Here is a 16,312-nt window from a genome sequence, read left to right on the forward strand (position 1 = left end):
TCTCCCCAGCGCCATCTGAGCCATCCGTCTCCCCAGCGCCATCTGAGCCATCCGTCTCCCCAGCGCCATCTGAGCCATCCGTCTCCCCAGCGCCATCTGAGCCATCCGTCTCCCCAGCGCCATCTGAGCCATCCGTCTCCCCAGCGCCATCTGAGCCATCCGTCTCCCCAGCGCCGTCTGAGCCATCCGTCTCCCCAGCGCCGTCTGAGCCATCCGTCTCCCCAGCGCCGTCTGAGCCATCCGTCTGCAATGAGCCTGCAAAGCCGCCCGTCTGCCATGAGCCTACAGAGCCGTCAGCCAGACAGGAGCCGCTAGAGCCGCCAGCCAGACAGGAGCCGCTAGAGCCGCCAGCCAGACAGGAGCCGCTAGAGCCGCCCGCCAGACAGGATCTGCCAGAGCCGTCAGCCAGCCATGAGCGTCGAGAGCCGTCAGCCAGCCATGAGCGTCGAGAGCCGTCAGCCAGCCATGAGCGTCGAGAGCCGTCAGCCAGCCATGAGCGTCGAGAGCCGTCAGCCAGCCATGAGCGTCGAGAGCCGTCAGCCTGCCATGAGCGTCGAGAGCCGTCAGCCTGCCATGAGCGTCGAGAGCCGTCAGCCTGCCATGAGCGTCGAGAGCCGTCAGCCTGCCATGAGCGTCGAGAGCCGTCAGCCTGCCATGAGCGTCGAGAGCCGTCAGCCTGCCATGAGCGTCGAGAGCCGTCAGCCTGCCATGAGCGTCGAGAGCCGTCAGCCTGCCATGAGCGTCGAGAGCCGTCAGCCTGCCATGAGCGTCGAGAGCCGTCAGCCTGCCATGAGCGTCGAGAGCCGTCAGCCTGCCATGAGCGTCGAGAGCCGTCAGCCTGCCATGAGCGTCGAGAGCCGTCAGCCTGCCATGAGCGTCGAGAGCCGTCAGCCTGCCATGAGCGTCGAGAGCCGTCAGCCTGCCATGAGCGTCGAGAGCCGTCAGCCTGCCATGAGCGTCGAGAGCCGTCAGCCTGCCATGAGCGTCGAGAGCCGTCAGCCTGCCATGAGCGTCGAGAGCCGTCAGCCTGCCATGAGCGTCGAGAGCCGTCAGCCTGCCATGAGCGTCGAGAGCCGTCAGCCTGCCATGAGCGTCGAGAGCCGTCAGCCTGCCATGAGCGTCCAGATTCGTCAGTCAGCCATGAGCTGCCCTTCAGCCTGAAACGGCTATATACCCAGAACTGCCCCTCAGTCCAGAGCTGTCTCTCTGTCCGGAGCTGCCTTTCAGTCCGGAGTTGCCCCTCTATTATGATCTCCCTCTCTTTCTTGATCTACCTCTTTATTCTTATCTATCCCTCTGTCCCGGTGCTGTCCCTGTCATGGATGTTACAAAGAGGATTTTGTGGGATATGGGTGGACATTTTGAGGGGTAGATGGAGGTTGGGATTGATTATGGTGGGGTGGGGACCTCGCCCGGAGCCTGAGCCACCACCGTGGTCAGATGCCCACCCAGACCCTCCCCTAGACTTTGTGCTGGTGCGCCCGGAGTTCGCACCTTATGGGGGGGGTTATGTCACGTTCCTGACCTATTTATGTTAGTTTGTATGTGTGTTAGTTGGTCAGGACGTGAGGTTGGGTGGGCATTCTATGTTTTCTGTTTCTGTGTTGGTTTTGGGTTGCCTGGTATGGCTCTTAATTAGAGGCAGGTGTTTGGCGTTCCTCTAATTAAGAGTCATATTTAGGTAGGCGTTGTCACAGTGTTCGTTGTGGGTGATTGTCTTCCGTGTCTGTGTAATTGTTTGCACCATATGGGACTGTTACGGTTTGTGTAGTCTAATTGTCCTATTCGTGCGTTCTTCTTGTTTTTATGTAAGTTCGTCGTATAGGTCTGTCTACACCGTTTTGTTAGTTTATACAAGTTCGTGTCTATGTTAAACGTTTGTAGCCTGTGTGTGCACATCGTTTATTTAGCTTCACGATCGTTTTGTTAAATAAATATGTGTTCAAACTCCACTGCGCCTTGGTTCGATCAATACTCCTCCTTTTCGGGCGAAGAGGAGGACCGCCGTTACAATCTAGGCCTGTATGGCTTAAATCTTTAATGTTTTAGCCCAAACAATGTCCCCCATTTGTCCTTTCCTCAAGCGATGTGCTGCTCCTTGCCACAGACTGGGTGAATCTTCTTAGCCAGCTCTGCTGTCTGTCAAGAACCAAATGGTTCTCTGGGTAATGGCAAAATATGGGATGTAGTTCCAGCTGATCCTGTCCACATGTCCTTGTCATTGATAAATGACAGTTGACCATTAAAACAACCATAGGTCTCTGTCAAATATGTTAAAAGTCAGTAGGTTCAGAGTAAATGTTTGCCATAAGGTGTCAAAAGTATTTCCAGAAGTCAAAGAATAAGTCAAACGTTTGTTTATTCAATAAGAGGAAACTAAATCCAGGTACTATTCATAACCACAGAATGGGACTACACTTCGTAATAGGCTGCATTAATTAATTTAAAATGGGTAACTGTTGCCAACAGTAACAGAAAAGCCTGGAATGTTAAACAAACTGGACAGAAACATTTATACTAAAACGTCCTTCCTCTGGGAAGACCACAGGTGGACGACAATCCTCTCAATCAGCCGAGGTCTGTTTCTTTATCCATCTTTCTCTGAAAAAAAATCAAGAAAATCAGTGTACATTGTCAATCCATTATTTATGTTAAACCATAACTCCAGCTGAAAACGGATCCCCTAAAAAGTCCCATATCGTTCCATTTGGTTGAGATTCCAAAGGCATAGGTGATACAGTGATGAGTATTTTACAATTAACATTTGACAGTTGAATGTATTCTGGCCTCCTAGGTCAAATACATTTTCTTACAAATACACCACAAAGAATGATTCATAAGACTGACTCTTGTCATAGTTGAGAATTACCTTAAGGTTCAGATAATGTTCCTCACTGCTACAGTGGACTGATTTGGCTGTTTTCTCATTGGTGTAGAAGATGTTGCACAGCTTGCAGAAGAATCCAGTCCTTGGCACCAGATAGTCTAACCCTGCAAGTAAAAGGAGAAAAAAAACATGTTTGTGTTCTCACTGATATGGCACTAAAAGTTATTTACCAGATCCCCGTCACCCGTTAATAAAAAAGTCAGTTTTTCTCTAGCCTCTTACCAACAGGGTTGTCAGGTTGATAAGGACCCAGAGGTTCCTCCTGCTTTTTCTCCTCCTCCTCTGGGATAGCTTCCACACCACTGACTTCTTCACCTTTAGGGTCCCCAGAGACCCCCTCACTGTCAGACACAGGACTCTGGAAATCCTGGCCATACAAACACAATCATGTCTTTTACTCATTCATTCTACTTAGCCTGAGAGACCAACGCCAATAAATATCAGCACTCATCTCTGTGTAGTGCATTAACTGATTACTTCTTGACTAACCAGTAACTGTAAAAGGATTGTTCACGGACATACCAAAATTAAATACATAAATTTTCAGCAAGCATTTAACTAACAAGGCAATATTTCACCTTGTTTAAATTAAGGAAGCAAAAACACAGCAATAACCATCTTTCACCTCTGGATAGGGGCTTTTGGTTGACTGGCCATTAGTCTTTTCATCTCCATGATGATCTCTTGATCTTCTGTCTTTCTGACTGGCCAACCACAGCTCATATTTGACTGGAGGCTTCCTGTATCAGAAGAACAGAATATGTCATGGAGTACTATATCATGAAAGTGTAGTTAGATACAGCCCAGTTGAACCATAGATCACAACATTCTTTATCAGATTATTTCATTGGCTGTATATTCTTCCAATAGATTCCAATCAATTAAACAGGCGTCGACAGACTGGATACTAGCATTCTTGAAATTCCATTTTGTCTAACTATCATTAGCATCTCTACTGCATATTCTTAGGGGTCATTGAAAATTATTTACCAGTATATTAGTGAGTCTCCCTTTTTGCACAGACTGACTCTTAACAGGGTCCCGTAAAACTTGTGTGGACGTTGGAAGTACTTCACCATTTTCTGAGCGGCTTCCACACTCTCCATCTGGATATAACACTGAAAGGAAAAGAAAAACATCCATGGGAGAGTCCTATAACAACAGAAAAACAAACGACATCCACCTTTAAAAAAATGGGCCGGTGATACTTTACCTTTCCATGAGGCCAGTTCAAATTATAGCCAGTGATTTTCCCGAAAGGCTGTGCAAGTCGTAAGAGAGAGACGTCAGAGTACTTCTGGAGTGGAAGCATACAAATGTAGATGGATCTCCCACTAGGACTCTATATTGACAGAAACAAAGTCAAATTACACAGTCAATATTTGTAACACAAAGATGCGTATTATGTGAGGTGTGTAGTTATGTTTATAATACAGTGCATTCGGAAAGTATTCAGACACCTTGACCTTTTCCACATTTTGTTACGTTACAGCCTTATTCTAAAATTGATTAAATCATTTTTCCTCAATCTACACACAATACCCCATAATGACAAAGCAAAAACAGGTTTTTAGAAATGTTTGCAATTTTACTAAATATAAAAAACGCTCAGGTGCATGCTGTTTCCATTCATCATCCTTGTGATGTAGAAACAGCTCAAGGATGTGGTAAATTCAATTGATTGGACATGATTTGGAAAGGCATGCACCTGTCTATGTAAGGTCCCACAGTTGAAAGTTCATGTCAGAGCAAAAACTAAGCCATGAGGTTGAAGGAATTGTCTGTAGAGCTCAGAAAGGATTGTGTAGACGAACAGATCTGGGGAAGGGTACCAAAACATTTCTGAAGCATTGAATGTCCCCAAGAACACAGTGGCCTCCATCCTTCTTAAAATGGAATAAGTTACTAACCACCAAGACTCTTCCTAGAGCTGGCCGCATAGCCAAACTGAGCAATGGGGGGAAAAAGGCCTTGCAAGAACCCAATGGCCACTCTGACAGAGCTTAAGAGTTCCTCTGTGGAGATGGGAGAACCTTCCAGAAGGACAACCATCTATGCAGCACTCCACCAATCAGGCCTTTATGGTAGAGTGGCCAGACGGAAGCCACTCCTCGGCTAAAGGAGCTTGACAGCCCACTTGGTTTGTAAAAAGCACCTAAATGATTCTCAGACCATGAGAAACAAGATTCTCTGGTCTGATGAAATCAAGATGGAACTCTTTGGCCTGACTGCCAAGCGTCACCTCTGAAGCAAACCTGGCATAATCCCTATGGTGAAGCATGGTGGTGGCAGCATCATGCTGTGGGGATGTTCTTCAGCAGCAGGCACTGGGAGACAAGTCAGGATCAAGGCAAAGATGAACAGAGCAAAGTACAGAGATCCTTGATGAAAACCTGCTCCAGAGAGCTCAGGACCTCAGACTGGGGTGAAGGTTCAACTTCCAACAGGACAATGACCCTAAGCACACAGCCAAGTCAATGCAGGAGTGGCTTCGGGACAAGTCTCTGAATATCTTTGAGTGGCCCAGCCAAAGCTTGGACTCGAACCCGATCGCTGTGCAGCGACGCTCCCCATCCAACATGGCAGAGCTTGAAAGGATCTGCAGAGAAAAATGGGAGAAACTCCCCAAAAACTCGTAGCTGAAATAGCAGCCAAAAGTGCTTCAACAAAGTACTGAGTAAAGGGTCTGAATACTTACGTAAAATGTGATATTTCAGTGTTTTGTTTTTAATAAATTAGCAAAAATATATTTTTTTTAAAGAAAAACATTTTTTCTTTGTCATTATGGGGTATTGTGTGTAGATTGATGAGGAAAAACAAACTATTTAAAGCATAGATACTACACCATTTGACACCAAACCCACCTCCAACTTTTTCTGTGAAAAGCACATGCTAATATTGACATGTTTCCTCAACAACTGTCCGTTTCCTTTGTAGAATTTCACAATTTCACGTACTTCCTCAGTAGTTTCAAGCTCTAACCATGCCTGAAAATATAGAAAAAGCTCAATGTCATACAAACTACGACAGCAAATGCTTGCACAAATCAGGTGTTGAGTAAATAAACTCCTTCCTGTATGCCAAAATACATGAATGTCAAATTATTCACCACTGACGCTACGACAACATTATTTCCATCCCATGAAGAAAACTAGATAAGTACCATACAAAATAAAATACACTGATCCCCAAATAACATATCTGCAAGTAACATAATTATGAACATACCTCCTGTGTGAGGAAGGATATGGCATGGTTGACAACTTTCACGTTTGCTCGCTCTGCCAGTTTCAATAGGGCCACCGCCATGTTTCCATAGCCCTTTCTAATTGGGCTAATATGGACAACTTTTCCATCCTGTAGAAAACAAATGTACAATTGACACAGTCCAACTACAAGTTTCTAAATTAATGTCATTTTTGGAGGAATACCAACCCATGAAGCATCCTTTGACTCTGCAAATAAAAACAAAAAGTAATTATTACTTTAAATTATCTGGAGATTATCTACACAGGCTAAACTGTAATAATTGTTTTTGTCCATTGCTGCCAAGTAAGAATGTTTTGCATCATTCATTGCTGACCCAGTGATGTGTCCCCTCCAGTACTGTCGTCAAGTTCATCCAATGTAACGAAGTCATCCATATTCTCAGGGAAATCCATGTCATCCATATTGTTCTGTTGGAAATAAGTCCACAACATCAATAGGTTAAAGAATTTGGGAGTTTCAAGTTCCACAGCGCCGCACCAGAATCATATCTAATCTCATGAAAAATACTTGTGAAGTTGCAATGGGAAACTGTCAAAAGATGCTCAAACACTGAACATAAAAAGTATGCAAAACTGTATTCAATAGTACGGAAGTATGATAAAGATCCATGTCACAAAGCTAGGAAGTGAACTCTGTGGCTGCACTATTACAATTGACATTGACAGCTTAAATGTCCAAAGTTATTCAAACCTCTTGGTCAGTCCAGGTTTTAAACATGTTAGGGCTGAACAGATAAGCATGTCAACTGATACACACATCTACAATGTTTGGCTTAAGCACCTGTTCTGGATTACTACGGTCAGTCTAGGTTTTCTGGAAACAATTGGAGCTTGTACAGAGATGGTTCTATAACCTTTGATATTCAACCATGGAAACTAAGGAGATCCTTCAAAGCTGATCTCCATCTGATTTGTAGGGCACTCATAAAACTGATGGAATTAATAACCCCTGAGCACATCATATAGCCTACATACAGTGCCTTCAGAAACTATTTACACCCCTAGACCTTTTCCACATTGTTGTGTTAGCCTGAATTTAAAATGGATTACATTTAGATTGTGTGTCACTGGCCTACACACAATACCCCATGTCAAAGTGAAATTATGGTTTTAGAATTGATTTTACTAATTAAAAATGGAAATGTGGTGTCCAATAAGTATTCAACCTTTTTGTTTTGGCAAGCCTAAATAAGTTCAGGAGTAACAATGTGCTTAACAAGTCACATAAGTTGCATGGACTTACTCGGTGCAATAATAGTGCTGAACATACCATTATCTGTAAGTGATTAACATGATTTTTGAATGACTACCCATTCTCTGTACCACACACACACACACACACACAGATAATAGTATGAAATTCACTGCTCGACTGAGGGACCAAACAAAGACCAGGGAGGTTTTCCAATGCCTCGCAAATAAGGGCACCAATTGGTATAAAATAAAATAAAACACATTGAATATCCCTTTGAGCCTTGTGAAGTTATTAATTACACTTTGGATGGCGTATCAATACACCTAGTCACTACAAATATACTGCCCTCCTTCCTAACTCAGAGAGGAAGGAAATCGCTCAGGGATTTCACCATGAGGTCAATGGTGACTTTAAAACAGAGTTTAATGGTTGTGATAGGAGAAAACTGAGGACGGATCAACAACATTGTAGTTACTCCACAATACTAACCTAAACGACGAGTGAAAAGGAGGAAGCCAGTACAGAGTAAAAATATTCCAAAATATGCATCCTGTTTGCAATAAGGCAAAGAAATGTACTTTATATCCTGAATACAAAGTGACATGTTTGGGTCAACAACACATCACTGAGCCCCACCTCACATTTTCAAGCAAGGTGCTGGATGCTTCATGTTATGGGTATGCTTGTCATCGGCAAGTTCTAGAGAGTTTAAGAATGAAAAGAGACTGATTAGAGCTAAGCAAAATCCTAGAGGAAAACCTTGTTCAGTCTGCTTTACAAGACAATGGGAGAAATTCACCTTTCAGCAGGACAATCCCCTAAAACACAAAGCCAAATCTCCACTGGAGTTGCTTACCAAGACAAAATGGAATGTTCCCGAGTGGCCTAGTTACAGCTTTGACTTAAATCTGCTTGAAAATCTATGGCAAGTCTTGAAAATGTCTGTCTTGCAATGATCAACAACCGACTTGACAGACTTTAAAAAATTGTGTGCAAATATTGTACAATCCAGATGTGAAAATCTCTTAGACTTACACAGAAAACCTCACTGCTGTAGTCACTGCCAAATGTGATTATAACATGTATTGACCTCAGGGGTGTGAATACTTATGTAAATTAGATAACTATTACATTTTTCAATAAATTTGCAAACATTTCTAAAAACATGTTTTCACTTTGTCATAATGCATATATTGTGTGTAGATGGGTGAGGAAATAAATGTAATGCATTTTTAATTCAGGCTCTATCAACAAAATGTGGAATAAGTCAAGGGGTGTGAATATTTTCAGAAGGCCCTGTACATAGCGTGCTATGGTACAAAGCAAACTCAATATTCCAACAATCCATGACTCAACCAAACTACATTCTCAGGAATGCTCCCAGAACTTCAACCAAGTTGAAGAGTTGAAGCACACATGCTTTAAGAACCCATTGCTAGGAAACCACATCTTGGTTACTTAACATTAATTTATTTTCAATTCTGGGAACAATAACTAGGGATGCACGATAAAGCCGGTAAGCATATCAGAATTGGCCGATATTAGCTAAAAACAGAAACGTCGGCCCAATGTCTAGTTAAACGCGATGTGCAAAACCGATGTCAAAGCTGACGTGCATACCTATATAACATAGGTAGATGAGGTAATGACGCCACAAAAAATATTGCGCAACACAGCATTCCTAATCTAGTCCACAATGTCTGCTGTGTGGATCAAGCAGTCAACTAGTCCAGCAGTCATTTGAAAGAGTAAGAACATTTCAGCGAGACAACTCAAAGTCGAAATCTATTAATACCAAGATAATGGAATTCATTGCCCTTGACAATCAACTGTTCGCTGTCGTGGATGATGTTGGCTTTCGCCGACTGGTCGAGCACCAGTACGCACTGCCAAGTAGGCGCTATTTTTCAGATGTTGCCCTACCGGAGTTACACACTATTCTCGAAACTCAGTCATGAGGTACTTGCTATGGGCATCACTGGTATTAGCTTCACGACTGACATTTGGACCAGCGATGTCAGCCCCATGAGCATTAGGAGTCTGACAGCACAGTGGGTTGATGAGGATTTCCTATTGAGGAAAGCCGTATTGCATGCTCAAGAATGTGCTGGTTCTCATACCATCACTGCTGGCATTTCAATGGCATTTGAGAACATGTTTGAAACATGAACACTACTAGCTCCATTCGAACAACTGACTCAAGAAATAAGCTCAACTGCATCTACAGCAGACGTGAAACCCTGTCAAGGTATTGAAACGCCCACTCAACAAAAATGCCAACACAGACTGTCGGGTTAACTTGGAAAAGTACTCTATTAGAGGCTGTGAACAAGCGATTCGGTGGCATTCTCTCCGAGCCTCTACTGTGTCGCCATCATGCTCGATGCTAAGTACAAGGACCGCTACTTCGATGCAGACAAGAAACAGGGTTTACATGAAATGTTATAGACACAGCTTGACAAGATGGAAACGGACACAGTGACAGAGTGCACCGAGGAAGAGAGGCCACGGACAGACAGAGCTGAAACTTCACTGCTTGACATGTATGATGAAATCCTGGTTGAGAATGAACAAATGAACAACGAAACAGCAGAGCAAGTGAAATAATTAGATTTTGATGTTTTACTGGTAATGGGGACATACGTAAATGCCACAAAAAAACGTTTTGGTCAGTGTCTGTGTGTGTTTAAAGTACTTAACTGTACTAGAATGCTTAAAAGGCTGCTATTTTTATATTTTATATCGGTCTAGTTTTCTTTGGCAAGGAAAATATCCGATATTGGTATCGGCCAAAAATGTCATGTCGGTGCATCCCTAACAATTAAGACTTTCTTTGTTGGTTCCGGTCACAAATATGAATGACAATCATTTCTTACATCTTCATGAAAGCTCTCCTGTTCCATCATGTTCTCCATTGAGACATCATCATCGGCAGCCTTTACGTCAGAATCCTCCAAGGTATCGTCTGCCAACAGTTCTGAGATTTCGTGTTCCCCCCCATCTTTAGAATCAACCACCAGAGAAACACTTTTGGAAGGAGCAGGGTCTTTAGTATCAACACCAGCACCAACCTCGTCATCTAATAAGCTTTGTTTAGCTTCCACCTGGATAATCTCTTCGTCCAGATCTTTGTTTTCCAAATCAATGTCCTCCTCCTTGACCACCTCCTCGATGTCCTGCTTGACCACTTCCTTGAACTCTTCTGAGGTGCTTTGTTGACCTTCTCCTTGATCCGTCACTTTCTCAGCTGGTTGTTTGCCTGTACTGGGTTTCTCTTTGTTCGTGGAGTTTGAGGTCTTGCTAGTCTCCTCGCTCTTGTGTCTGCTGCTGCGGCCTTTACTGGAATCTGCTCTTCTGGATGTGGTGGAGTCAGGACTTTCTCTACAAGGCAAAAACCATTGAGGTAAACTTCCCTGACACAAACATCCTGATGAGTCCCACAGGAAAATTGGGTCTGGCCACCATGGCCCCAGGTGAAGAACTCTTACTTACCTCAGGCGCTTCAGTGACGATGACAAGATTACTTTGACACTCTTTCCATTAATCTTGAGGGGGTTGGAGTGGTAGTACTTCACCATAATGTCAGCATCCTTCCAATCTACCATCTCAATCAGGGCCTGCAGATGAATAAGGGAGAATTCATTAGACAAAGCTAGAGAAGGTGCTGCATAATGGAGGTTTTGGTGAAGAATTTACCTAGCCACACAAAAAAATAGATACTGCATTGTTAAATTGTTTTAATAATTGTTTTCTATTTGAAATCACCAGAGAGATTTTCAGAATTTGATTGATCACACTTCAATTCCATATTGCTCGAACCTTACCTGATCACTTGAAAATGTTGAATGCCGCACATCCCCAAACATCTTGGCGAGATCAAGAATCTCTGATTCTCTCTCCTTCCCAGGAGGTAGGTGGGAAAAACAAACCACTGTATTGGTAACTTGTTTGGTCTGCCGTTTTTCTGGTGGTTCATCCAACCTTGGCGGCTAAAGGAAAAAACAAGCTCATACTAGGATCTCTGTGATTAAGAACACAGAATCTCACATTTTTAAGAGGCAGATGCACTTACATGAATACTGCACACCATAGGTGACAGGTACAGATTCAACTTAATTTCCTTCACGAATGCTTGCTTTTCACTGAAGTGATTCACCATATTGGCAGCCTCTTTGTGAGAATCAAACTCCAGGAATCCCTGTAATAAAAATACAACACCGAATCATCCAATAGACACTCAACTACAGATGTAACTTTTTTTTAACAGAGAGAATATTAAAGCTGCAACATGTAACTTTTTGGGCGACCCGACCAAATTTACATATAAATTAGATATAGCTCCGTCATTCTCATTAAAAGCAAGTCTAAGAAGCGATAGATCTGTTCTATGTGTGCTATTTCTATGCTTCTATGCTTTCCGCACTTCCCGTCTTTTACTTTTGTATTACAGCATCAAACAACTAAAATTACTATTTTTGGTTATTGAAAATATGTTTCACAGAGGTTTAGATGGCACATTGATTCTCTACACTATACTTACTTGTTTAGTCGCATACACTGAAATTAGGTGAACTATTACAAATTTTAGCAACCAGGAAATGGCAGAGCGATTTCTGCATAGTGCATGTTTAAGAGTTTAGAGTGTTTATTACTCAGTTTTTCTTATCAATTTGTGTAACTTACCTTGCAGGGGAACACCAGATGTTTTACAACTGTGCCGAATGGCTTAGCCAAAGTCATCAAGTCTTCAACACCAACAGAGCCAAGGGGAAATTTTGTGACCACCACCTTTGTGCCAGCCTGAAGCAAAAATATAAAATCACACATTCAAGCATGCAGCTTTAAGCAAATAAACAACATCATAAGAAGTTAATTAAAAACACTCTATTTATTACAAAACAATGCCACAAAAGGGGCATCGTTACCTTGGGCTTCAAATAGTGTCTTTCTGGTGGAGACCAGACTTCACCTAAAGATGAAAACATGAAAGGAGATAGTATTTATTTTCAAGTGGTTTGCAATTGGGCCTTATTTGGTCTGGATCAAACTTGACTTGACTTGGAACGGGACTGGTGTTATCACCTCCTACGCGGTCTGAGCTATGTTGTCTCTTGTAAGGCATAGCAGGACGTGGCGTTCTCCTGGGCGGTGAAATAGCATCTCTACTTGGGATGGAATTGGACCTGGAAGACAACGTAAACAGTGCAAAGTAGGAAGAGGAACAGCTAATGTTTTTACATCATGAAATGCCTGTTTGCAACATAAAGCTTAATTTCATGACCCTCACATTTCCTTCTGGGTATCATGTGTTTTCCAATCTGGATATCTGTAGAAAACAGAAAAGAAAAAATGAATTTGAATAAAACCTTGTTATAGAAAATATCCCAATTGATTTTGTGAACTGTATCAGTCCAGTTTCTAAATGTTTTACTTTGCATGAAAACACTTACAGACGCGAGAGTTCTAGACAGCCATCCGCATGGCGTAATCCATTGAGATGTTCCTTCCATGTCTGTGAAAAAACCAAACCCATATTAAGCTAAATTAATGCCATCATGGAAGGTTGAGTTCTGATTAAAATGATATAGAAATACAGTCCAACAGCAAGAGTTTTGAAATATAACAAAGCTTACCTTATTAGAATTCAACATGCATAAGCATAGAGAGCATGTGTGTGGGTAAATCTTGGGCACAACTCCATGAAAATCGTCCACTTGATAGGAGAAAGGAATCTTCTGCTGGCTGTCAGATGGTTTTTCAATTGGGGGCCTAGTGTGACGGGAGCCTCTCCTTGCTTCAGTCCGCTGTGGTCGCCGCCCCGGTCGACTGTGAATCTCCACTTTCCTATAGTCAGTGTCACAATGGCTGTTTGACCGACGAGTGACTGCAGGGGGACTGTCCCGTTTGCTAAGGTCTCCATCATCTGTATCCTCCTGACAGCTGTCTCCCTTTGGGGAGGCCTGTCCCTGCTCCTCTTGCTTGGCTCTATTGGCCTTCAGTTTCATTATCAGATAGGGTAATGTCTCCACACTGATCTCATTCTCTGGAATCTGGGCTAGAGCATCCACGTCTTCCGGAGAGAGCCCCAGAGTGGCGTATAAGTTCATAGTGCTCGTCGCACCATCACCAGATCCTTTGTGTGCAGAGCTGTGACCCTCACTGTCCTCCATCCTCAAACCGTCAGGGCACAGAGAAGTTTATTCTGAAATTGGGGGAAAATGGTGTTCAGTCATTTCAACTGATGTTGTAACATATAAACATGTCTAAGGCAAACTATATATCAGGTAGTGTCAGAGGAAGGGCCCCAAAAAGTGTCAAAGACTCCTGTCACCCAAGTCATAGACTGTTCTCTATGCTACCGCACGGCAAGAAGGTACCGGAGCGCCAAGTCTAGTTCCAAAAGGCTCCTACCCCGAAGCTATACGACTGCAGAACAATTAATAAAATGGCCACCCGGACTATTTACACTGCTGCTACTCGCAGTTTATTATCTATGCATAGACACTTTACCCCAACCAACATGTACAAACTACCTCGACCAACCTGTAACCCCGCAAATTGACTCGGTACCGGTAGCCCCTGTATATAGCCTCGTTATTGTTATGTAATTTTATTGTGTTATACATTTTTTACTTAATTTATTTAGTAAATATTTTCTTAACCATTTCTTGAACGGCATTGTTGGTTAAGGGCTTGTAAGTAACGTTAAGCATTTAACGGTGGTATTCGGCGTGGTTGGGTATAAAGTGTAGGCCCTAATGAAGAGGCTTGGGAAGAAAGTATCCTTCGCATTTGTATCTGAAATACTAACATCTTTAATCATTCAATAGCTAACTAGATGTCAATTGATGTCCTTCACATAAATAATACGTTTCCCAGCCCAGACCAACGTAGATGCAAGCTAACGTTAACTACTGTAGCTAGCTATAGCGAATGGGCCTTGGCCGAAGGGCTCCGCACAATAACAGCCAGTTGCTATTAACTAGCTAACTACGCATCTATAGCTCTGAAAAACGAATCGCCAATATCTCCTCACCCCTGGTGAATAAAGATTAGCTATCAAGTATGTCCCATGTAGCTATAAAGTAAGTGCATTATTGTTAACTAGCAGCACGCAACGCTGAAGAATGCTGCCTCGTCGCCCACAGCTAGGAAGCTAGCGAGCAAGAAGAAGCTAACCATAGCTTTCTAGCAAGATAGTTTCGGGGTGAAAGTTTATGCATACAGTTCAACTATCACATGAAATACAAATGGTGAATGCTGCAAAACAAACCTTTTAAGTCCCCTTTCAGGTATTTCGTAAAATTTGGTGGCTAACGTTACAGTCTGGACAAAGATATGTGTAACTATTCCATCAACCAGCGTCTCGTCAGCGACATTAAAAAAGTATTTCCCTATCACGGAATTTAGAAAATGTTCATAATAAAAGTCCCCACGTAATTACATTAATGTATTTATTCATGATATTTGAAAAATAATTGTCTAAACTTGAACTATGTTTCATATTTAAGAGACATTTGCATTAAATGTCTTTTTTTCTTCTTTTTAATTTTCAAAGTTAAATAAATGCCCCCAATGCAATACACTGTATATGAAATACCTATTGGCTTATAGAGAAAAAAGTATACTATGTGTCAATGTAAAAGTGAGGTTGGGAATACTCAGTGGCGTCAGTGGAATCTACATATGGTGTTACTTCATGGAGGACTCGTCTAAATACATAGCAACACTACTTCACCCACTCCACAGCCCTGAATGCAATAAACTGTAGGCCTATAAATTACATTTTGGCTTATAGAGAAACATTTGATGTAAAAGCAAGGCACTTAAGCCTAATTCCTCCTGTAAATCGCTCCGGATAAGAGTGTCTGCTAAATTACTCAAATGGTTTTTAAAAAATCAAACAGACTTCCTAGTTTAGCAAACCGTCAGTCCTGGCTTGCTATTATGAAAATCAAATTGAACAATGCCAATAATGTTGTCAATTTGACTTTTGCCTTCAAAATCGGCTCAAACATAGAACATGTAAGAATGAACTATAGCCATTGAATTCTACCATGCTGATATACCATGCGTTCTAAAATGCCCTTCAAGCCAAACAGAAACAACTATTCAACACATGCCATACCTGGTATTCTAAACTGGGTGGTTTGAGCCCTGAATGCTGATTGGCTGAAAGCAGTAAAAATAAATGACATAACATGCATTTTTACTGCTGTAATTACTTTGGTAACCAGTTTCTAATAGCAATAAGGCACCTCGGGGGTTTGTGGCATATGCCCACTATACCACGGCTAAGTGCTGTATCCAGGCACTCCACGCTGTGTTGTCCCCAGCCGTGGACTGTGCTCTCCCCTACCGTCCGGCATGCAGTACCGGAGCATTGGGTCTCGGAGCAACAGGCTCCTAAACAGCTTCTTTCCCCAAGCACTGAGACATTTCAACAGCTAGGCAATGGCTGGCCACCTTCACCCACAGTGTATCTGCACTGATTATCTGCACTGACTAAATGCCACTCACAGGTCTCTATACAGAAACCCACACACACCTACACTGACAGTCCTGCACACACACACATACATGTACACACACATGCACATACTTTCAGGTGTGAAGGTAAGACCCAGATGCAGACAACGTCGAATTAACAATGGTTTAATAATCCAACAGGGGCAGGCAATAGACAGGTCAAGGCAGGCAGGGGTCAATAATCCAGATGTGGGGCAAAGGTACAGGTTGGCAGGCAGGCTCAGGGTCAGAAGGTCATGGGCAGGCAGAATGGTCAGGCAGACGGGCTCTGAGTCGGGACAGGCAAGGGTCAAAACCAGGAGGGCGAGAAAAAGAGAGCCTGGGAAAAGCAGGAGCTGAGATACAAAAACGCTGGTTGAGTTGACAAACAAGACAAACTGGCAACAGACAAACAGAGAACACAGGTATAAATACACAGGGGATAATGGGGAA

The 16,312-nt window shown here is 42.8% G+C and overlaps 1 protein-coding gene across 3 annotated transcripts; it reads right to left on the bottom strand.

Moving 5' to 3' along the window:
• Positions 1–2,342: 2,342 nt before the first annotated feature.
• Positions 2,343–14,740, bottom strand: LOC129869028 (matrin-3-like). 3 transcript variants are annotated; one of them, XM_055943473.1, is made up of 21 exons: positions 14,625–14,740; positions 12,985–13,553; positions 12,802–12,863; positions 12,639–12,677; positions 12,434–12,534; positions 12,277–12,320; positions 12,035–12,151; positions 11,424–11,549; positions 11,176–11,340; positions 10,844–10,968; positions 10,228–10,732; positions 6,471–6,564; positions 6,323–6,342; positions 6,116–6,244; positions 5,752–5,874; positions 4,101–4,229; positions 3,878–4,005; positions 3,513–3,627; positions 3,110–3,245; positions 2,870–2,991; positions 2,343–2,601 (listed from the first exon to the last, which is right to left on the bottom strand). In XM_055943473.1, the coding sequence occupies exons 2-21, from the start codon at positions 13,519–13,521 to the stop codon at positions 2,569–2,571; spliced, it is 2,850 nt and encodes a 949-aa protein (XP_055799448.1). In that variant the 5' UTR covers positions 13,522–13,553; positions 14,625–14,740; the 3' UTR covers positions 2,343–2,568. The 3 variants fall into 3 exon arrangements, with proteins under 3 accessions (XP_055799448.1, XP_055799446.1, XP_055799447.1); XM_055943471.1 differs by having other exon boundaries at positions 3,110–3,254; XM_055943472.1 differs by lacking the exon at positions 14,625–14,740 and adding an exon at positions 14,388–14,495 and having other exon boundaries at positions 3,110–3,254.
• Positions 14,741–16,312: the final 1,572 nt, after the last annotated feature.

This window comes from Salvelinus fontinalis, chromosome 13, assembly GCF_029448725.1.
Source record: "Salvelinus fontinalis isolate EN_2023a chromosome 13, ASM2944872v1, whole genome shotgun sequence".
Lineage (NCBI taxonomy): Eukaryota > Metazoa > Chordata > Actinopteri > Salmoniformes > Salmonidae > Salvelinus > Salvelinus fontinalis.

Coding starts and splice junctions, on each gene's coding strand:
- LOC129869028 (XM_055943471.1), bottom strand. CDS start 13,521: ATGGAGGACAGTGAGGGTCACAGCTCTGCACACAAAGGATCTGGTGAT. Junction 11,341..11,423: donor CTATGGTGTGCAGTATTCAT/GTAAGTGCATCT, acceptor TTTTTCCTTTAG/CCGCCAAGGTTGGATGAACC. Junction 3,628..3,877: donor GGAGACTCACTAATATACTG/GTAAATAATTTT, acceptor CTTCTGATACAG/GAAGCCTCCAGTCAAATATG.